This window comes from Fusarium solani (genome assembly GCF_023522795.1).
Source record: "Fusarium solani strain SB1 chromosome Unknown bctg00000001, whole genome shotgun sequence".
NCBI lineage: Eukaryota > Fungi > Ascomycota > Sordariomycetes > Hypocreales > Nectriaceae > Fusarium > Fusarium solani.
The window spans coordinates 2,536,884-2,558,735 of record NW_027072156.1 but is presented as its reverse complement, the minus strand read 5'-3'; the positions used below and the strand labels follow the sequence as shown (position 1 = coordinate 2,558,735).

The window sequence follows — 21,852 nt, the reverse complement described above, 5'->3', positions numbered from 1 at the left end:
CTAGCGTTTTCGCAATTGTGGATTTGGTTCTCGAACATGCTATCTTGTTGCTTAATCTGGGTTTCTAGGGTTGGACACGCAACCGATCTCGCGTTTGAAAAGAAGCCGGGAAAAGAGGATATGAGACTGGGGAGTAGATGGCCAAGTCTGGCAGTCTGTTGTTTTTCCTAGTCTCTGAGCATCCTCCTATTTTGAGAGTCCAGGAAGATGATCATGTACGAAAGCGAGAGTCATGTACAGGAAGGGGTGATGATATAATGTTGGAGTTTCGAGAAATTGGGAAAGAAAGATAGCACATAAATGAAAGGGCGCAAGTGGATTCTTGTTCATTCCACCCAAACAAGTCGATTGTCTTGAACCTCCCACCCGAACTGTCTCTGTGTGTGTAACTAGCTTTTTGATGCCGATTCGTAACGCCAATCCTGAACGCCGTCTATGCTCAACAGCAGCAATTGCAGAGCCATATATCAGCTCCATCACCCTCAACTTGATATGCCATCTCTCTACTTCTTCTTGCCGGACTTGCTGACGGCATTCCTCTCGTTCTTGCGCATCATGCGCTCGTTGCGCTTGACCCTCTCCTTGCGCTCCCTCCGGCCGTCGCCCCTCACGCTGGTGCCCTCCTTCCTGTTCATCTCCTTCTCGGGGTTGACCTCGACCAGCCAGTCGTCCTCGCCCTTCTTGTTCAGGCCCTTGTAACCCCACTTGCGCTTCCACTCGCCAGACTCCTCGTCGTAGGCCAGGTTGCGTCGCTGCTCGCGCGTCTTGGGCTTGATGCCCTTCTTGGCGGCGAAGCGCTCCCACTTTGTCGGGGGCTTGGCCTCGGGGACGGGCTTCTCGCGCGGGAGACGGGTGCTCGGGGCGGGGAGGGAGAGGAGCACGCCCTCCGGGGTGGAGCTGAGGGGGCACGTCGTCAGGAGCTGGTTGATGAGGGACTGGGCGCCATCGCGGGCGAGCTCGGCGAGGGACTGCTCGAGGTCGGTCTTGTCGAGGTCCACGGGGTTGGGGTCCTCGGCGAGGAGGTGGCCCAGGTCGAAGGTGTAGGGAGTGGGCTTTTCGACTGCGACAGGCAGCTTTGGTCTGGAGCTGGGGAGCGCCATTGTGAATGGTGATGTATGGGTGGCGATTGGGGTGATGGGATGTGTTGGACGTTGAGAAATGCGAGTATTCAGATCGGGAGAATGTCTTGTCGCAAACCCAGCCTCTCGTCGTTGCTGGCTCTGGTAACTTTTTTTTCTACATCTTCCAACTGATAAGATAGATTGACGTCGGAGCGGTGGACAAGGGTTTTTCCGACACAGCGGCTTACTGGCCAATCAGAACAAGTACAGACCGACCACCCCTGTCCAGCTCCGGGGTGTGTGGTTAATCCTCGAGATTTTCCCATTGAACCTCACAGCTCGAGACGAACCCCGCGAGAAGAGCGTCCCAGAACCGGCCCAATTGGCGCCAATGCCACGATAAAACGCCTGCCTGCCTGCCATCCCATATACCCCGAGGCCCTCCAACATCATGGCGTCCGCCCACTCGCTCCGGTGCCTCGTGAGGCCGGCGGCCATTCCCCGGGCTCCTCGCATCCAGCCCATCCTCGCCGCCCCATTCTCGACCACCAGCGCAGTCCATGCCGCCGCCGCGCCGCCGCCCATCAAGAGCCGCCGGGACCTCCCGCAAAAGGTCAAGAAGGCCTACAAGAAGAAGGCCAATATCGTCCCCGTCCGGAAACCCAACCCTGGCGAGCGCAAGGCCTTCCGGAAGCGCATCCAGCTCAGCAACAACAGCGCCCTGCCAGTCGAGGGTCTCGACTCGCTGGACCAGAAGAACATGACACTTGATGAGAGTGCTGGAAAGGTCTTCGCCATTCCCGACAATGTGGTGGATCACCTCCGTGCCCTCGAGGCCTTCAAGACGACACAGAGCTGGAACCTGTTCCGGAGACCGCATGTGCTACTACGCAAGGAGACGGTTGAGCTGATGAAGAGGCTCGAGGCCTCGGCTGAGAAGAAGGAGGCTCTCAAGTGCGTCTTGACCGGAAGCAAGCTCTCTGGCAAGAGCATGACTATGCTGCAGGCCATGGCCTATGCACTTCTCAACAACTGGGTTGTGTTCCACATTCCCGAGGGTAAGAGGACAATGACTCGACATATTATCGAAATATGATATTAACTACTCAAAAGGTCAAGATCTGACAAACGGCAACACTGAGTACTCACCCATCCCCGACACAGAGCCCATGCAGTTCGCCCAGCCAGTCTACTGCCTCAAGATGATCCAGAGCATCTACCGGGCCAACCGCACAGCTCTCGAGAAGCTGCAGCTTGAGAAGGACTGGTCCAAGTTCACCAACCTCAAGCAGGGCGCCACCCTCGCCGACCTCGCCCTCAGCGCCAAGGAGGCCGAGTACGCCTGGCCTACCCTCCTCGCTCTCTGGACCGAGCTCACCCTGCCCGGCCGCCCCCCCGTGCTCTTTGCCCTCGACGGCCTCTCCCACATTAACAAGATCAGCGACTACCGGGACCCCTCCTTCAACGAGGTCCACTCCCACGAGCTCGCTCTTGTGCGTCTCTTTGTCGATGCCCTCTCAGGCAAGGCTTCCCTGCCCAACGGCGGAGCCGTCATCGGCGTCACATCGGCGAACAACGCCCACCGCCACCCCTCGCAGGAGCTCGTCCTCTCCCAGCTCGAGGCTGGCCAGGCGGGCCGCGAGGTTCCCAAGCCCAACCCCTACGAGCGCGGGTACGACGAGCGTGTGTACGATGCTCTCAGGCACAGCTGGGTGCTCCGGCTCGAGGGCATCACCAAGGACGAGGCCCGGTCCCTGATGGAGTACTGGGGCGCCAGCGGCCTCTTCCGCAACGTGCTGAACTCGAGGACCATCTCGGAGAAGTGGACCGTGGGAGGCCACGGCATCGTGGGCGAGATGGAGCGGGCAGCCTTGATGCAGATGAGACTGTAAATGTATTCTAGAAATGTACAATATCGGTGTCTGAGTAGAAACCTCAAAACATGTATCAGCTCCAACAACCTCCCAAGTAACTTGCTGGCCAATGCTGCGCTCTCCAACATCAACTCAGAAATGGTGCCCCATGTGCTTCATCAATAGTTTCTCATTGTCGACAAAGATCTACCAGCAGACTATCCTTATCTACCTAATATGCCAGAACGCCAGGCCCTTACGTCAGATGCCTCTTCCTATTACACGTCATGCTCTTCTTAAAAGTCCATATCATCATCCGGGACATCATCAACTGTGACAAACACAAGTCTCGTGCCACTGCCAGCAGTTTGCCAGACCTGTCAAGTAATGTTAGTTTTGACCCTAATGGTCTGGGTAGTGGTAAACTCACATCAGCTTCGGCATACTCTTCCAGGGCGTTGAGCCACTGGTCTTCAGTGAAACCCTTGGCAATAACTCGTTCCTTGACCTTTCTCATGCTCAGCTCAACGCCGAGATCGTCATCGCCAACATCGTCAGGACGGCAGGCACCAGTGTCAGCCAACCCCTTGACCAGGTTGAAGATCCTGCTGGTGGCGTTGAGACTCCTTCGGCCAGAGCCCAGATCACTATTCAGACTCTCCTTGCTGGCCTCGACAAGTCGCAACGCCTCATCGACATCATCCTGAGTGGTCTCGTTGCTGAAACGCAATCGCGCCAGGGCCTGGGCCAGACGGACAACACCGAGCAGAGTACGGGGAGTTGTGTGGGTGAACTGCTTGCCCTTCTTCTCAGCACGCTGTTGCTGGTCTCGCATGCGGACATATGTCTTGATCATGTACTCTGACACTGACTCAGGGACAACGGGTCGGTAGGTTCGAGCCTGAGCAATGTATGATCGCACCTCATGAGGGCTGAAAACCACATTGTCGGTACCAATATCAGGGTGTCGGCTGTTCATGTGCACAAAGGCAACGTGCTTGGCGAGCTGCTCATCCGTCTCGCGTGTAGGGGTATCAAGAAGCAAGAAAAGGATATCGAATCGAGACAAGAGCGCGGCGGGGAGGTTGATGTTCTCGACAGGCGAGATGCGAGGGTTGTATCGTCCGTAGACAGGGTTAGCGGCGGCGAGGATAGAGGTGCGGGCGTTGAGGGTAGTGGAAATTCCAGCCTTGGAAATGGAGATGGTCTGCTGTTCCATAACTTCGTGAATGGCAGTACGGTCGGTCTCGTCCATCTTGTCGAATTCATCGATGCAGCAGATACCGTTGTCAGCAAGGACGAGAGCACCGCCTTCGAGGACCATCTCGTCAGTGACGGGGTCTCGCATCACGGCGGCCGTTAAACCGACACCACTGCTTCCACGTCCCGTCGTGTAGACACCTCGAGGAGCAACCTTTGAGATGTACTTGAGAAGCTGGGACTTGGCCACACCAGGGTCACCCATCAAGCAGATGTTGATGTCACCACGGATCTTCATACCGTCTCCCATCTCTTTTGTCACACCCCCGATCAGGAGAAGGAGAAGAGCCTTCTTGACATCGAGGTGACCGTAAATCTCCGGAGCAATCGACTTGGCGAGAAGCTCATACACCTGGCCGGTCTGGCGGTACTTTTCAATTCTTCGGACCAGCGTAGGATCGACAATCATCTCACTGTAAGCCTTCTTGTGCTGAAGAATGTGGTGGGCCTCGAGGTATGTGTCGGTGAGGAGTCCAGCCTTCATGGCCTTGAAGCCAGTATAAGGGGTAGGCAAGAAAATGCCCGAGATATCGACAACATCACCAGGGCTGATTTGTCGGACAAGCGTGCCGTGGCAGAAGACGGTAAGACTTCGAGGAATCTGACCGATGGGGACTTGCTCTGCCATCTCCTGAACCTTGACCTCCTGGAAGGGGAGGAACTTTGAGGCCCTCGAGGAAGGGTTGAGTTGACCCTTGGACTGGTTCTGCTTGCAGTCTTCTGAGGGACACATGGTAAGAGGACCATACTGCTTGTCGGTGATAGGCTGGAAGATCTCGCAACCACATCTATCGCAAGTGTATGCGCTGACTTGAACAATTGGCTTGACGTCGGAAACTCGAGTGGCGATAGCGCGGATGGTGATAAGATGACCCAGGTGCTCGCCGCGCACTTGCCGAACGGCCAAAGCCTTGGCAGGCTTGCTTGAGGTGCCCGACCTGGGCTTAAAGACAAGGGTATACCTGCGGGTGAGCTCGGCAGGGAACTTGTCTCCTTCTACTGTAGGGTCACGCTCAGCAGCCTCGTCGAGCTCTCGGTTTCTGGCTTGTCGTCGCGCCATCAACACATCAAGGACATCATCCTTGAAGCTATCGTTGGCTGATCAGTATGGCTCATTCCCACTTGGTTCAGTAACTTACGTCACATCCACGCTCGGCTGGGGCATTACCGCATCCACAGCTCTCGAGACGATCTCGACGTAGTGTTTTGTGTTCATCTCGATAGAGTCAACAAGCCTCAAGCTGTCGTCGCTGTCGAATGCTTGATTCTCCCACTGCAACATGGTTAGTGGTGGTTGATAATCCGGCATGGAATGCGTACTATTGCTAGATCATCGAGATCGATTGTCGCCTCGTCAATTACTCGGTCTGCCAGTTGCTGAAGCATATCCTTGTACTTGTGGTGAGGGGCCCGCCGGCGCTCCTTATCCTGGCCACGGTTTCCATCCTGATTGTCCTCGTCCATAGGGTCGTAATCATCGTCAAGGTCATCTTCGCCGATTGTGATGTTTCCGAGTGCTGTTGTGATGGTCTGCTCGGCCGACGTCTTGTAACCCGTCAAGAAGTCTTGGAATGCATCTGGATGGTTGTTAGTGCCAGTCGCCTTCGCAGCTTGGGCCTCAAAGAATCCTCACGCTGCTGCTTCTCGTAGCTGACGGGGGCCTTGAACTCGCGCAGCGCCATTGTGAAGTATCTTGTGCGAAAGGCAAAGTCGATGAGCGCTGGGAAGTTGTGAAGCTATGCAGATGGAGAGATGCGATCGCGATGCACAAATTGAGTGGGCTGGGGCGGGCTGCAGGGCAACGGCGGTTGCGCTGGACCTTCCACGCGAACAGCTGAACCAACGCGTCGTTTCGCGTTTTGGGCTGCACCGCCACATGCAGAGTTTAATGGGACTGCGCCACAGCGTCGGCTTTGCTGCAAGCAAGAAGGAGCGCACGGGTCCCTCATCGCTGCCCAGGACAGAAGAAAGCTGGGGAAGAACGGGGAAGTACCCGAGCACGTGTGAGCTGCCTCGGCTGCGGGACGGGAACGGAGTCCAGGTCGGAGGTGCTTTCGGCGCCAGGTCCCCGAATTCTTTCGACAGACAACATTTGTTCGACCTTTTCTTCCTGCGAAGGCAATGATGCTGGCTGCATTCTAATCCTCTACGCGATACATCATGCCTCCCAAGAAGAATGCGCAGTCCGTGTCGGCGGAGATCTCGTTGGCTCACCTCAAGAACTGCTTGGTCAACCTCCCCTCGACGCTGGTCTCGCTCCTGGTTAATGTCAACACTGTGAGCAATTGCCTTCAGCCCCCTTTTGACTCGACAGCGTATTGACTTGATATTCACAGCCAGTCCAAAACGTCGTCGTCGAACTCAGCTTCCGAGATGCCGCATCGAGTGGAACAAGCTCCCAGCAGCGGTCCGTCTTCGTGGGATGGACCGGCATGCCCAGCAAGAGGAGGACAGCGCCGCCATCTACGCGTGATGGATTCAATGGTTCGAGAGGATCTTCGCGCGATCAAGATATTCAACTAGTCGAGCTTGATGCAACGTTTGCCAAGACGATAGGGTTGTCGGAGGGTCAGAAGGTCATGGCCACCGTCCACCTCGATCCCCCGCTGGCGCATACCATCAACATTGAACCTCTTACGCCAGAAGACTGGGAGATTATTGAACTTCACGCGACATTCCTCGAGTTGAACCTCATTTCCCAGATTCGCGCGCTCCCAAACCCCTCATTCAAACTCGGCGAGACGCCCGTCGCTCCTCATGCATTGACGCTGCATCTCTCCCCAACATCGACCGCGAATATCAAAGTCTTGTCGCTGGATCCTGTTCCTCCTGCAGACTCGCCGTTTGCAAAGATTTCCCCGATGCCGAAGTCATCGTCGCGCCGAAGACAAGGCAAAAGAGTTCTCAAAGCTCTGGTGACCATCGCAGCGTGGCGAGCACCTCAAAATCCAAGCGAAGCGGTACGAGTACTGTGCGCCGACGGAGTACCAGGGAGGAGCGGAAGCCTACCATGTTTCTCCGTGGTGTGGACAGGAAGTCTTGTGAAGAATGGTTCGACGAGGGACCTCTTGCCCAGGATTTCAGCGTCTGGGTTGACCGCGACCTCCTGCTGGGCGATGCCTTTAAGGGGGTCAACTATGTCGTGGTGGATGTCATTAAGCCTGCAGGCCTTCTACAGCCCCAGCCGGAAGAAGGTGGTGCTCCAGCCGGCATGACTGCGTCGTCAAAGGTGATTGCCCACCTGCGATCGTGGATTGATCCTCCAAATAGCCAGACAGTTGCTCTTTCGTCGCCTCTATGTGCAACCCTTGGGTGTACCGGTATGGTGGGTGGCGTCGTGAAGCTTCAGGCGGCACCACAACAGCTGCCCAAAGGACCGGTTCAAGGGGTCAAGGTGTTTCCGTTTGCTGCAAGCACTAAGACGGTCGAGGGTCTTCGGTTCGGTGGTGAATCCAAGGCTGAAAAGGAGGAATCTGCCAGGCGATTCCGTCAGATCTACAATGCCTCGCGAGGCATTGATGGACTCCTTCAAGGACCGTTGACGGACGGTGCTGTTATGGGCGTATACGATGGCCTTGATCCACCTCAAGGCTGGGAGGGCGGCATCATCAAGTTCACCTACGGCGCAGACTTTCAAGAACAAAAGGATGCGACGAACTGGGTAATGGGCCTTGACCCCAAGTTGGCCATCGACTTCCAGCCACCTACCCCTCGGCCATCATGGATATCTGACTCGGACGGCTTCGAGCGACAGCCTACCCATGACTCACTTCTCGTGGGAATTGACTCGCTCTTAGACAACCTCCAGTCTCAGCTTGTGCATCTATCGTCAGTCCTTCTTACCGGAGGTATGGGATCAGGAAAGACATGTGTGGCGAGGCACTTGGCTCAGAAGCTGCGGGAAGAATCATTATTCCATACGCTGTATTACCCGTGCCGGAAGCTTGTCAACGACGAGACAAGGATCTCGACGATTAAGGAAACCCTCAACCGCCTTTTCATGTCTGCAAGCTGGGGCGCGCGACTAAATGGAAAGGCTGTTGTTATTCTTGATGACTTGGATAAGCTGTGCCCTGTGGAGACGGAGCTCCAAGTTGGAAACGACAATGGGCGGAGCAGACAGGTCGGAGAGATTCTAGGTTCGATCGTCAGGCAATACTGCACACGAGACAGCGGTGTTGTACTTCTGGCAACAGCTGAGGGCAAGGAGTCGATCAACAATGTGGTTGTCAGTGGCCATGTTGTGCGCGAAATCATCGAGCTCAAGGCACCCGACAAGGAGGCGAGGCGGCGAGTGATGGAGTCTATTGTGATGCAAGACGCCATGACGGCGGAAGAGGCGGCAACCCAGTTCAGCGACGAGAGTCGACCGCAGACTGCTGATGGCAGCATGGGAGACGACAGCGGCGCGTGGATGGACGGTGCCAGTCATACAAGCCGCGAGAACCCGCCAGCAAAGACCAGCGGGTTCCTTTTGGATTCAGATCTCGACTTTTTGGATATTGCGGGCTCTACGGATGGATATATGCCTGGTGATATCAGCGTGCTCGTCTCTCGAGCGAGGAACGAGGCCATCATCCGGGCGATTGCCGAGTCACCAAACTCCACTGGGCCTGTCCATTTCGCCAGAACCGACTTTGACAAGGCGTTGAAGGGCTTCACACCGGCTTCACTGAGGAATGTGACTCTTCAGAGCTCTTCGACCAGCTTCAAGTCGATCGGTGGCCTTCAAGAAACACGACAGGTGCTGCTCGAGACGCTGCAGTACCCGACCAAGTACGCACCAATCTTTGCGCAGTGCCCTCTACGACTACGATCTGGTCTTCTGCTATACGGATATCCCGGTTGCGGCAAGACTCTCCTTGCGAGTGCTGTGGCTGGCGAGTGCGGGCTCAACTTTATCAGTGTCAAAGGACCCGAGATTCTGAACAAGTATATCGGAGCCTCGGAGAAGAGTGTGCGTGACCTGTTTGACAGAGCGCAGGCAGCAAAGCCCTGTGTACTCTTCTTTGATGAGTTTGACTCTATCGCCCCCAAGAGAGGACATGACTCTACGGGTGTGACGGATCGTGTTGTGAACCAGCTTCTGACGCAGATGGACGGTGCTGAGGGACTGTCCGGAGTCTACGTTCTGGCAGCCACTTCGCGACCCGACCTGATCGACCCGGCTCTGCTCCGTCCTGGTCGTTTGGACAAGTCCCTGCTCTGCGACATGCCGTCCCTGGAAGATCGGGTCGATATTATCAAGGCCCTGTTCCAGAAGGTCCGGCTTTCAGATGAGCTGACCGAATCCGACGGTCCCCTGACGGATGTCGCCCGACGGACCGAAGGCTTCTCAGGTGCCGATCTGCAGGCGCTCGTGTCGAATGCGCAGCTAGAGGCGATCCATGACGTGCTAGACGTGGATGGCCCTACAGTCACATCGAAGCGTACGAACGGAGTCGGTGGAAAGCCAAACAGCACGCCTAGCTTTGTGCAGTTCCGCTACGGAGAAGACGCCAAGCTCTCGGACCAGCCGACCCCAAAGAGCAAGTCAGCGGCGCTCGTCGAGAATGCGGCGATCTTGTCCAAGCTGGATGAGATCAAGATTGCGCGCAAGAAGGCAAAGCAGGTGCACGGTGCCCCGGCGGCGGTGGTAAACGCGGACGCCAAGGCGTCGGCTGGTGAACAGCGGGAGGTGGTGATCGGGTGGGAGCACCTGATCAAGGCTCTCGACAACACACGGGCGAGTATCAGCTCCGAGGAGAAGACGCGGCTGCAGAGGATCTACACTGAGTTTGTGGTGGGCAGGAGTGGGCAGATGAAGGACGGGCAGGGCAGCATGGAGATTGGGGGACGGAGCAGCTTGATGTAACATGTATGGACATGATGGCGGCGAGATTTAACGATGGATAAATAGAACACCTTTTATATATGCAATTTTGTTTATGGTTTCTATCAATGCCTAACGCGAGGCCTCATCCTCTGCCATAATCTTGGCCAATGTCTCCTGGACTGTGGCGTGAACACCTCCCCTCGCCGCAAGCAGCCCCCGGTTCTGATTCAAGTCCCTTCCAGCTCCAAAGTCAATGGTCTTGCCGTCCAGGTCCGTGACCTTACCCCCAGCCTCGGTCAAGACGAGCTGAGCGCCGGCGTGGTCCCAGATCCACATTCGGACGTCCGGGGATGAGGGAACTCGGAGCTGGAAGTCGCCTCCGCCGACGGCCAGGGCGGCGTACCGGATGTGCGACGACCACACCTCGGTGTTGGGGTACACTGCTCCAAACGAGGCGGCGAGCTTGGCGATCAGGTCGTGCCGGGACGTCTTGCTCGAGGAGCAGTCGACGATTCTGGCGTCTGAAAGACTTGAGGCCTTGTCGAGACCCTCAAGCGGGCGGGCTTCTTCGAGACCACTGAAGTTCATGGTGCGGATTGTTGCGCCCTGGCCTCGGACAGCTGAGAGCATGAGACCAAGTCCCTCCTTGTCGACAGTTGTCTCTGCGAGAACGCCGTCTACGGGCTTGAGGTTGGGGCAGCCCAGCACGCCGACTACTTCTCGGCCGTCCTCGATCAGGGCCAGAGAAACGGCGTACTGCTCGCCTCGTAGAAAGGTTGCCGTACCATCGACAGGATCCATAACCCAGAAGCGTCCAGTTCTTCCTCCCTGACCACGACCTCCAAGATCAATCAAATCAAGCATCTCATCCACCGAAGCCGGACTCGCCAGCAACGCCTCATCCTCCTCGCTCTCCAGATGCGCCCCAGAGGCGAGCTCATACACGCGGTCCCTCAGCGCAGCATCGCTCCGCAGGGCAGCAGAGTCCTCCTCGCCGACAAAGGTGTCACCGGGGAAGGCCTTGGTCAAGGCGCTGATGAGAATAGCCTGGGCGGCAAAGTCCGCGACGGTGACGGGCGAGGCGTCGGCCTTTGAGATGCCGCTGACGGAGGAGAGCACCTTTTTGGTGAGGATGGAGGCTCTGAGGACTGCGAGCTCGGCGATGTGACGCTCACGGGTGTATGCGGCGGCCATGATGAATATGTGTGAAGGATATTGGTATTTCTGATGAGAATTAGCTAAAGATTCTGAAATAGTTTGGATATTCTTCTCGTACTTGTAGGTAATGAATATGGCCACGTGCTCTTGCTGGTGGACGTTACATGATCAGATTAGTTGAAAATGAGGCGGTGATGAATCGGATCAATCAATCATGATGCTTGCTCCACGGATCCACAGAAACACAATCGACACCAAACACGGGCGACTCTATCTAGCAAACTGCAAAGATTCTTGCAAACAACACATCCAGATCGCCTCACTTACACACAAATCATGTTGCATGCGTAGGAGCCACAAACTCGTCGAGATGGGCAACAAAGACTTGGTCGCCAACCCTCATCATGATGCCACCACTGGACTTGACCTTGATCTCTTCGTATCCCAGGCTTGTCAAATTATGCACTGTGGCACCCTCATCCAAGACTGCCGCCGCTTCTTCCTCTGATAACCGCCTCGCCTTGAACCTGAGGTGCTGCGATGTGCTCGAGGATCCTGTCGTGTACTCGACAAATAACTCGAGGGAATCAGGCAGGGTCACAACTTCTCGTCGACCCTTTTCAACTTGTCTCCAGGCTTCATTATCTCCAACCTCGTTCTCTTTGCAGGGTTTCTTACCCAGCGATACAGGAGTCGACATGCTTGAAAGGTGTGTTTGGTACGTCTCCGGGCTTACAATCTGGCTCAACCGATATCCAACACTTGGGTTGCTGTCCGCGTCTGTCTCGATTGTTGAATGATGCAAGTTCTCAGAAGATTGGAAAACTTGAGCCTTTGGTGTAGAAGGCCTACCGGCATCCTTATATTCGTCTGCTGGCACCTGTTGAGGCTCCTGGCTAGACAAAGGCCCAGACAAGGGCCTAGATAGCGACAAAGGCCTAGAAAAAGACAAAGGCCTGGACAAAAGCCTAGGTAAAGAGGAAGGCCTGGACAAAGACTTGGGTAAAGACTTGGGCGAAAGCGTGAGTGAAGGCATAGGTGAAGACGCGGGCTTGGGCGAAGACCTGAATTCTGCACTGCTCTCAACCTTGTTGTGGCTTAGAACCGCCTCTTCCCCTTTTTCAGAACCATTCTGTTCGGTAGGGCTTCCCTGGTGCGAGGAAAGACATTCCTCTGCCTGTTGTCCCTGAGGGCATAAGGTTTCAGTCCCATGCTCGGGCACAACCGTCTCGTCGCTGTCAGAGCCTTCGGCCGTTTCCCGCAATCCTTCTGCCTGTTGCGTGAGAATCGACAGTCCTGATACGGCAGCTGATGGAACGGTGCTTTCTAACGGACAGCTCATACGCTCGGTCCCTTTCTTGATTATCCGGTCAATCTTGGCCACCGCCAAGCGCTCTAACTCCAGAGTGAAGCCCTTCTTCACGTCCTGCAGGCCGCTAGATGGCAGTCTCCAGCCGGGGTAGATCCTCCCGTGGGTTCTTGGGATGCTGTACTTTCCGTGGAATGTAATGAAGGCGTTACAGAGATAGCAAGCATCCTTGTTGGAGGCAATTACCCTTGGAGGCGTCGGGCCCTTGTGTTGATCGAGATACCAGATGAGTTGCATTTCAGCATGAACTCTCGGATAACGCATCAGCGGGTCAATTTGGCTTTTATAGCATTTAGACTCGCTCCCGAGGTAACCTGAAAGCTCTCTGACCACCTTTTCGGTATTCCAACTCGTACCGTGGTGAGCTTTCAGCTTATCCAGCATAGCCGGAAGACTAGGACGCTGTGTTGGAGTGTGCTGGACAAGCGCCGAGGAGTCCAACACCACGGAGAGGGTATTGGCCTGACGGATACATTCATACCGTCTCGCGAGTTTCACCAGTGTCGTCGCTGCCCTCTTGTAGTTTCCCACTTTTCGGATCATGTTGAGAACCGCCTCACGTGTACTCGGGCTAACATGCGGTTTCATGCTGTTCATGTCCTTGAGAAGTATGGTGCCAACCGTCGGCATATCGGAAAACTCGTAGCATATTTGAACGATAGACTCGAGCTCTTCGTCCCTGGTTAACGTCCAAGTATCACCTCTTGGAGGCGTGAATGCAGCCTGGTACTTGACCAGCTCAGACAACAACTGGTTGCTCAGTGCCATGAAGTTCGTACGATCCGGTCTCTGTGGAGACTTTTCGATTGCTGTGTTGATTTCTCCCAAGAGTTTCTGAATTGTCGGCCTGTCCTCAGGTTTGATCATCCTGATTCTCGACAGGATCCGCCAGCGACACATTGACACAATGGCCCTAAACACATCGCCTTCAAGCTTTTCGCGAGAGCCTCAATTTTATGTTAGTAGAGGGAGTTCCCAGGGTGGTACTCTTGACTACTCCTTGAGGCATCTTTGAGTAGGGAAAAGACATTGTCAAATCCCTCCTTCACCCATTGCAGATATGGTGACAAAGGCCCAGTTTCTTTGGTGTTGGCAGCAACCATGACAACCAGTCCAGGTCTCCTCTCCTCGACGCAGACGGCTGTCACATTTCTAATGTCGTCCTTTATTGCAGACAGCAATCCAAGAGTAGTCGCCAGGTGCTTCTCATCATTGAGGGAGATGGTCCAGCCAACATCTGCCTCTTGATGCCGTGTCAGGTTCTTGTGAGGGTGTGATGCGACTTGTCCGAGATAGTAAAGAAGAGCAATGTTCTGGGCACAGTCTGCTTCCAAATCTGTGCCGGACATCTCCATCTCATGGTTCGAATGATCATGTTTGGCGAAGGGGAGTTTCCCGCAGACCTTGGCTCATCCTTCATCAGAACCGAGCAAGTTTCAACCTTCCTGTGGCTTGCGTAGAGGTCCCAACACAGTCAATCATGATTAATTGCAAGCGCTTATCCGTCATGATGAGCTGTGTGGTTGGCTCCGAGATACTGCGGGAGGCCGACCGCGGTGACAGAAGGGCAACGATGCAACACAAGACAGACCAGAAGCAATTACTGCCCAAACCTAGTTGCAGCCAGTGGTGGAAAGCCTTTCTACAATACAAATGCTCTCTAAGCGTGCGTCAAGCAGTGTACCAGCCGCCACAGCCTGGCATTCTCCCCATCAACAGTTCACGATAGTAGCCAACACTTCGTCACCATTCAAGCAGTCAAGGGCGCAGCGGGTTTGTCATGTACTTTATAGCTTCAACCATATCTATGCCACCGAGCAGAAGCCTCTTGCTGGCCCTGCCCCTTTTTTTCCACAGGCCCTGTAAACATCTTTCATCTAAGAACAAGGGCTCGTTTGCACCTGTACGCCTCGCCTCGCCTCTGCTCTGCCTGCCTTTCATCCCTGGCAGTGAGCAGCCATTCATCGACCCTCTGTAGTTGGCCAGATCCATCACATCATCTGTGAGTCCGATAGCTTGCCTGCCTCTAGGTCGTGCTGCATGAAAAGAAGAAGAAAAAGCAAGAAAAAGAAGACAGCCTGCTCCGGTAAGAGAGACGCTAGGCATGCTCATTAGCAGCCAGGCAAGGCCTGTCCTCGTATGTATCAGTTTGGCCAAGCTTGGCCATATAGCATAGCATAGCAGCAGCGACAACTCCTTCCACCACAGGTCCTATAATGCAACGGGGTATGATCTTAGCCTCTCCGCTCCACGTACTTGCGTGCAACATGATGCCATCCATCTGTACAACCAAACGCCAAAACCATGCTGAAAACAAACATGCTATGTTGAGTTGCTGTGAAACACAATTCACCTTCCCTTCGTAATCAAGTGTCTCTAAAGACCTGTCGTGCTGAGCTGAGGTCTCTTCTGAGAGATGAGACCATTCATTAGGCCCCGTTGGTCTTGGTCGAGCTGGATCCGCCCTTGTTGCGAGAGTGCAGCGTTCGGTACATGTTACTCAGTCGCTTGCCTGTCACGCTCTTGCTGGTGTCGTCGACTGGCCACAACGCTGCCAAAAAGTCCCTAAACAAATATGTTAGTCCAGGTTACAAGTCAGGCTGTATCAACGCAGCTGTACTCACCAAAAGTTGCTCTTGAGACCCTCGTCCGCAGCAGTAGCCGGCAACTTTTCGTCCAGGAATGTGCCAATAACTACCAGTTCCACTCCAAAGATGGAGGCTCGTTCCTTGCTCGACTTGACATTGTCCTTGGTGGTTGACAGAATCTTTTCGAAATTTTCTCTGACGGGCTTCAAGAGGAACCAGATCATGGCATCGTTATCCTTATCCCTCTGGTCTTTGTTGTCACCGATTCGCCGAAGCTCATCCAGTCGACGAAGAGCCTTGGCTCGGCGCTCATCTTGAGGGCGAGATTCTTGGGGTCGCTCGCGCACACGATCCCTATCGCGGTCACGCTCTCGCTCGCGGTCCCGATCACGATCACGATCCCGCTCACGGTCACGATCTCTATCTCGCTCTCGCTCTCGGTCACGGTCGCGTTCGCGGTCACGATCATCACGATGCCGGTCACCACGTCGTTCGTCACGATGTCCGTGGCTGTGACGATGCTTCTCAGGTCTTCGATCATCATCATCGCGATGTCGACGCTTCTCAGCTCTGTCCCTATCGTCGCCGTGCTTGCCAGATCGACGGTGATCATCCAGCCGACGATGCTTGGGGCTCCGGCTGTCCTCATGGGAAACATGCTTCCGCTTGTAGTCGGGCCTTGGAGTTCCACGCTCGTCGGCATAGCTGCGTGACCGATGGTCGCCATGAACATGATCCCGATCACGGTCGCGATGTTTCTTGCTGGCTTGAGGTGCAGGAGATGCAGTGGCACTTCCGCGGTGGCCATTGACAAGATGATGCTTCTTGTTGTTTCGGTGGTGATTCTCCACGGCTCGCTGCACACTTCGATCGTTCGAGTGCTTCGCTTGCAGGACTGAGAGCAGGTATTCAGATCGACGAACAAGATGTACTGCGCCAGGCGCCTTCATCTTGTCATTGGCCTTGCTACGCTCCTCCTTCTTCTCGACACGATGCTCTTCCAGGAAGAGCTTGTCCGTCATGTCCAGGTCAGGGTCGTCGCGAATCTGAGGCCAAGCACCAAAGCCGTGTCTGTCGATGCCAACCAGGAGCATGGCATCCTCCTTAGCACCCCATGAACAAGAATAGTTGGCAGCCTTGGTGGCATCGGGAAGGCGGAACGCTCGCCAGTCGCTGTGCCCGTTGATGACCTGTCGGAGAAGCTGAAGTTGCTTGGGCCGCTCGATGGCCGTCTCGGCGTTGATCTTCTTTAGCTCGCCAAAGTCAATCAGAACAGCCTTGCGATCCTTCTTGGTGAGTGTCTTGCCAAGCCTCTTTCTCTTCCTCCACCATGGTGATATAATTGTCATCAACAGCTTCCTTGGCTGCTTTGATGAATTCATCAAGAACCGACTTGACGTAGTCTTGGTCTCTTTCCTTGAGCTTGGCCTCTCTGATAATCTCCTCACCGCGGTCGTCCATTGAGCCGAATCGGAAGTAGGCTTTGATGAGAAGACGCTGCTCCTTGTCTGTCAAAGGCCTCTTGGGGTCCGCGACCAGGGCCTGTCGTTCTTCCTCTTCCTTTTCTCGCTGTTCTTTCTGCCGTTTCTTAAACCGGTCAGCACGATCAGTTTCCCTGTTGCGGCTCTTGATAGCGGCTCTTCGGGGAGCACTCTCAGCCGCGACCTGGGCCAGATAGTCCTCGTGTTGCCGCTTTTCTTCGTCAGCCTTGATTTCGGCAAGCTTCTCAGCAGGGATGATCTGATCCCAGTCGAGATTAATGTCATCCACCTTGACATCCGTGATCTGCATGAAGTTGTCCCAATCAATGCCGCCACTGCTGAGGTTGATCTTGTCGTCAACCTTGGTCTTGGTAACTTCGGCGTTCTCGAGGATCGAGTCGATGTCGAGTTGCTCCAGGCGTTGTTGATTGCCGCTCTGCTCAAACATCTTGGAGGAACGCATCTTCAAGACCATCTGGATGTCTTCAGATGAAGAGGGCCCATCGACCTTGAGACCCTTCTTATTGAGCTCTTCTTTGAATGCAGCCTTGCCATCGTCCGTGACACCAGCCTGAATCGTCAGATACTCAAGCAGAAGCTTGTTGCGTGCTCGTTCAAGAACTTCTTCCTCGACTGTTTCCTTGGAAACAAGACGGTAGATGTTCACGGGACGCTTCTGGCCGATACGGTGGGCTCTGGCCATGGCTTGCAAATCGGCCTGTGGGTTCCAGTCGGAATCAAAGATGACAACAGTGTCGGCAGTCATCAGGTTGATACCAAGACCACCTGCTCTGGTCGAGAGAAGGAAGCAAAAGTCATCGCTGTCTTCGGCATTGAAATGGTTGATGGCCATGCGTCGGGGTCCGGCTGCAATGGTTCCATCTAATCTCTGGAACTTGTACCCTCGCAGAGAGAGGTAGTCACCAAGAATATCAAGCATCTTGACCATCTGGCTGAAAATCAAGACTCGGTGGCCGTCCTTCTTGAGCTTGGAGAGAAGCTGATCAAGAAGCATCATCTTTCCACTGCTGGCAATCAAGCCCTTGATCTGGTCTTCGCGGCGAACGCTGCCAGCAAGCACCTTTTCCTCGGCACCTGGGAACATGTATGGATGGTTGCTGATCTTCTTGAGCTCCATCATGATGTTCAGCAGAGAGTTCTTGTGACCGTTGGTCGCATCACAGAGGGCAGTGTAGTTGCGAGTGAGGATGTTCTTGTAGTAGTCCAGTTGGACATCTGACAGCTCGACGCGGATGATCTTCTCAGTCTTGGGTGGAAGATCGGATTCGACGGTTTCTTTGGTTCTTCGCAAAATGAAAGGAGCAATAGCCTTGTGGAGTTGCTGAAGCTTTTCTTGCGCATCGCTGGCAGATAAAGAGTCAAGATCCTCATCAATGTCCACCTTGCCCGGGTTCAAGAAGTCGAGTAGGGCTGATAACTCGGCTAGGTTGTTCTGGATGGGTGTTCCGGTAATCAAGACCTTGCACGGGATACCAAAGCTCACCAAGCGGCTGTACAGTTGTGATTCACGGTTCTTTAGACGGTGCGCCTCGTCGACGGCAAGGGTTTGCCACTTGATGGACTGCAAGAACTGCCAGTCCTGGAGGATGAACTCATACGAGGTGACCAGGATGTTGAACTTGGGCTTCTTCGGGTTGTTATCCACGAGTAGCTCGTGCTCGCGAATGATGTTTCGGGCATCTTCAGGTCCCAGATAAACGACGTAGTTAAGGTCTGGAGACCAAGTGTTGAAAGTATCACACCAAGCAGGGATGACACTGAGAGGAGCAACCACAAGTGAAGGGCCCTCCTGGTGGCGAGCATTGCGCAGCCAGCTGAGGAATGACACGGTCTGGACTGTCTTGCCGAGACCCATCTCATCGGCGAGAATCACATTGTTACCTCTGCACCAGTTGAGGCAGAGGAAGTTAAGACCTCTCAGCTGGAACGACCGAAGTTCGCCGCCTACGATGTAGTCGGGCTGCTTTTCCAACTTGACCATCCTTGACCGTGTGTCAGGGTTGGTTTCCTTGCGGTCCGACTGCCATGAACGAGAGGCACGGTCAAGGTATTGGTCAATCTGGTCCTGGAACATGTCGCTGATGTCCGCTGCAGCTTCCCAGGTGCATTCCTCGTAGGTGAGGCCCTTCCATTTGACAAGGTACTCGTCGCCATCTTCGCCATTTCTTGTGGCAACCACTCGCTCAACCTTGATGTAATCCTCGTAGGCCTCGTCGTCTCGTTCGCGGTCAAGGAAGAACTGCTCCTTGGTCTCGGGAGGAATGTCGTCGCCAAAGCGGATGTCCAGCTCGTAGTCAACGAACTTCTTGAAGTAATTCTCGACCTTTCTAAATCCGCGAACATTGCGAAGGTCGTCGAGTGTTTCCCAGGTGTCATGCAAGTGAGACTTGCCCTGCCATTTGATGAAGTATTCAAAATCACCTTTGGACATGTCATAGGTCAAGTCCTGCCCGTTTATCGGGCGATACCGCACTACTTTTTCCACGTATGGGGAATCGTCGACATAGTCAACGACGTAGTTGGCAGGGGCGAGGTCATCCTCGTCTTCTTCTTCGTCAAAGTCGCTCTCTTCATAAGCTCCTTGTTGTACCTGCGCGGCGCGACGACTTGACCAGCGCTTTTCGGCGTATGCGAGAGAAGGCTGGGCCTCGCGCTGCAGCCGAGCCTTCTTCTGGAGGCTCTTGGCGCGCGCGCCACCGTATGTGTCTGAGTCGGAGTCGGAGTCGTTTGTTGACGCTCGTAATGTCGGTGTACCTATCTTGGAAGCTGGGTGGCCGTGTTAGCCTGAGTCGCAACGATCGAGTAGAATCAGGGGAAAGGGGGTGCTTACAAGGACGGGATGTTTCTACACGTCGTCGCTTGACCGTACGACGGCTGACGGGAGGTTCGGATTCGGAGTCATCGGATTCGACCTGTCGCGACTTGGTCAGTAACGCTCCTCGAGATGGATTCGGGATGGCTACGTACGATTTTACGTTGTTCTCGAGGTCGAGTCTGCAAGTGCTGGTTAGCCAAGAAGATGGCGGTGAAAATTTTTCGCTTCTTACACTTCGTCTCAATCCATAGAGTTCTGGATTGGCCTTGATATACTCATCCTCCTCAATGGCCGCTTTGCGTTTCGAGGCTCTGTTCGAGTCTGTGGAGCTGGCGCGGTCCTCAACCGCGTCGTCATTCTGAGATGGCAGGCTCTCCTCCATGTCAAAGTCACCGTCCTCGGACGCGTTGTCCTCGCTGGAAGGTTCACTCTCTGACATGTGTGTATCGTCCTGGGCCATATTCGAGGTCTCGTTCGCATCGTCCGAGGGTGACGGTGATGGTTGGTCAAGCGTATGATCGTGGACATCAGGGGAGTCGCTATCGGTTACGTTGTCGCCTGTATCGAACGACATGCTGATTTGATTATCTGGAGATAAATGTCCATTGGAAGGACCCCCAAAAGTAGGGGTGGACATCATGATGGCGATGGCAGAGGCTACCTGCTAAGAGACGCGACGATGTTAGCCAATGTTCTGGGCCAGCAGGTGCGGTTGAGGGATTAACGGAACGAGGCGACTCTGGCGACCCAGTAACGGTGCCAAAAGCGTCCGGAAACGCGAACAACGATGGAGATGGTTCACTTGTCGCATCCCGCGTGCGTTGTAGATGGCAAGGCTGATGAAAACCCGACATCGCAATTGGGAAGCCTGGGCGGCCACGGTGTCGGGTACGGGGTCGCAGGGGTATCCGAATGAGCGAGAAGCATCGATTCCATCAAAGGGAAGCACGGTATCGCTTATATACGACTCTATGGGAGCAATATCGCGATGGAGATGGCAGGAGTCGAGGCGGGATCGACAACAGGCGACGGGCCAGCAAGCCAGCAAGGCGGCAGCGGCAAGGGGGGAGCGGGAAGGACGAGGGAAACTTACAAGTCATTAAATAATGACATCCAGGCGGCAACCAACATCTAGATGTATCGGGAGCTTCACCGGGGGTGCTTGGCGGGATCGGAGGACGGAACGGGGGTAACGTGGGTGAAGAGGTGACGGGCGGATTCTCAGAATGCGAGGCAGGAAAAGAAGTCGAGAGGTCCGAAAAGGCAGGGCCACTCTTGTCCTAATTGGGTGATGGTCTGGGGTGGATGCGCATCACGTGACGCATTCCCGTCATGCGAACAACCGGACAACCTTGAGCGCTCCCGACGTAGTACAGTGAATACAAGGGATCTTTGGCTTTTCACAGCAATATGCAGGGCCAGGCTGTTTAATACTGCGTTTAACATTGTATCATTTGGCGTTCTAACTTTTCTTCTCACTTTCTTATTGAGGCGTTCGTATCCTCACAAGGAGGCTCAGAGAACCGGCCAATCATAGCGCAACACCATTACCCTGAATTTTGACAGAAGAGGTAAGTTGAAATACCTGTGGTTGAGAAACCTCTTGATCGTTCGTTGCAGGATATTTCCCTGTTTGAGGCCAATGCGTTTCGTCTCTTGTTTGCTTCGGGGAGGCTTGTGGTTTGTGGCTGCCTACTATCAGGGTAGGTATTGACACTGTTTGGGTTTGTCACTCTGTGTCAGATAAAAGACTATTTGGGACCCAAAGATGGAGCACTTCGGCGTGGTCACTGCCCCGGGGAAGTTTACAGTGATTGGCTTTTACCTATGTTTATGGGGAAGGCCTGTCCGGCCTAGAGTGTAGTGATCTGTCTGTTTCAGTGTTGCTGCCGTCGTTCTCCGAGCTCAGGGAGTCATCAGTAATGTGCCTCATCACCTCGCCTGATTTTCAAGCCCCCTCTGGCATTCTACTGAGGTATCGATAGCTACATACAAATATGCGGTCGGCATTGATCACGTGGTTCATATCGCCTGGTTCTCCTGGCATGCTCAACACGTGAGATGCGACTTCTTACGCCCATGTGCATGCAACCCTAGAGTTAAACAACGAGCGCACCCGAGCTCAAGTCAAGCATGGCCAGTAGATAATAGTTACCAATTCAACATTTGCAGTCTTTATACACATGAACAATAATTAATTGATGCCCTACTAAGTTTACGGTCGAGGGACGTTGCAGGGTCGGTTTTAAATGCTTAATCCCTACTTTACGGACTCGGTGTGGTCCAGTCTAACAAGCTTTGCTACTGTATGGAGTCACTATTCTGACCATCAACCCATGACGTTAGTTCAAGTATGCAGTAAGCAGCTATCGGAGCAACACGACAAATAGACACCATAGCAAAAATCAAATACTTCCATCTCCAACTCGGC

The 21,852-nt window shown here is 54.3% G+C and overlaps 8 protein-coding genes across 8 annotated transcripts; 2 read left to right on the top strand and 6 right to left on the bottom strand.

Moving 5' to 3' along the window:
- Nucleotides 1–503: 503 nt before the first annotated feature.
- MRS44_002913 (uncharacterized protein) lies at nt 504–1,100 on the bottom strand (the record flags this gene model as incomplete). The annotated part of the gene is made up of 1 exon (XM_046280777.2): nt 504–1,100. One exon carries the CDS (start codon nt 1,098–1,100, stop codon nt 504–506), a length of 597 nt encoding a protein of 198 aa, XP_046137022.1.
- Nucleotides 1,101–1,512: 412 nt separating this feature from the next.
- On the top strand, nt 1,513–3,100 carry MRS44_002912 (uncharacterized protein; the record flags this gene model as incomplete). The annotated part of the gene is made up of 3 exons (XM_065622999.1): nt 1,513–2,119; nt 2,175–2,949; nt 3,013–3,100. 3 exons carry the CDS (start codon nt 1,513–1,515, stop codon nt 3,098–3,100), a joined length of 1,470 nt encoding a protein of 489 aa, XP_065479071.1.
- Nucleotides 3,101–3,210: 110 nt separating this feature from the next.
- Nucleotides 3,211–5,856, bottom strand: MRS44_002911 (uncharacterized protein; the record flags this gene model as incomplete). Its single annotated transcript, XM_046275245.2, has 5 exons — nt 3,211–3,291; nt 3,345–5,262; nt 5,314–5,447; nt 5,495–5,751; nt 5,808–5,856. 5 exons carry the CDS (start codon nt 5,854–5,856, stop codon nt 3,211–3,213), a joined length of 2,439 nt encoding a protein of 812 aa, XP_046137020.1.
- Nucleotides 5,857–6,334: 478 nt separating this feature from the next.
- MRS44_002910 (uncharacterized protein) lies at nt 6,335–10,028 on the top strand (the record flags this gene model as incomplete). Its single annotated transcript, XM_065622998.1, has 3 exons — nt 6,335–6,451; nt 6,511–7,043; nt 7,103–10,028. The coding sequence occupies 3 exons, from the start codon at nt 6,335–6,337 to the stop codon at nt 10,026–10,028; spliced, it is 3,576 nt and encodes a 1,191-aa protein (XP_065479070.1).
- Nucleotides 10,029–10,118: 90 nt separating this feature from the next.
- On the bottom strand, nt 10,119–11,183 carry MRS44_002909 (uncharacterized protein; the record flags this gene model as incomplete). The annotated part of the gene is made up of 1 exon (XM_046275244.2): nt 10,119–11,183. One exon carries the CDS (start codon nt 11,181–11,183, stop codon nt 10,119–10,121), a length of 1,065 nt encoding a protein of 354 aa, XP_046137018.1.
- A 298-nt stretch (nt 11,184–11,481) lies between these two features.
- On the bottom strand, nt 11,482–13,383 carry MRS44_002908 (uncharacterized protein; the record flags this gene model as incomplete). The annotated part of the gene is made up of 1 exon (XM_046283871.2): nt 11,482–13,383. The coding sequence occupies one exon, from the start codon at nt 13,381–13,383 to the stop codon at nt 11,482–11,484; it is 1,902 nt and encodes a 633-aa protein (XP_046137017.2).
- Nucleotides 13,384–13,475: 92 nt separating this feature from the next.
- On the bottom strand, nt 13,476–13,871 carry MRS44_002907 (uncharacterized protein; the record flags this gene model as incomplete). Its single annotated transcript, XM_065622997.1, has 1 exon — nt 13,476–13,871. One exon carries the CDS (start codon nt 13,869–13,871, stop codon nt 13,476–13,478), a length of 396 nt encoding a protein of 131 aa, XP_065479069.1.
- Nucleotides 13,872–14,945: 1,074 nt separating this feature from the next.
- MRS44_002906 (uncharacterized protein) lies at nt 14,946–20,061 on the bottom strand (the record flags this gene model as incomplete). The annotated part of the gene is made up of 6 exons (XM_065622996.1): nt 14,946–15,081; nt 15,141–16,427; nt 16,498–19,372; nt 19,437–19,518; nt 19,574–19,600; nt 19,654–20,061. 6 exons carry the CDS (start codon nt 20,059–20,061, stop codon nt 14,946–14,948), a joined length of 4,815 nt encoding a protein of 1,604 aa, XP_065479068.1.
- Between the last annotated feature and the right edge of the window lie 1,791 nt (nt 20,062–21,852).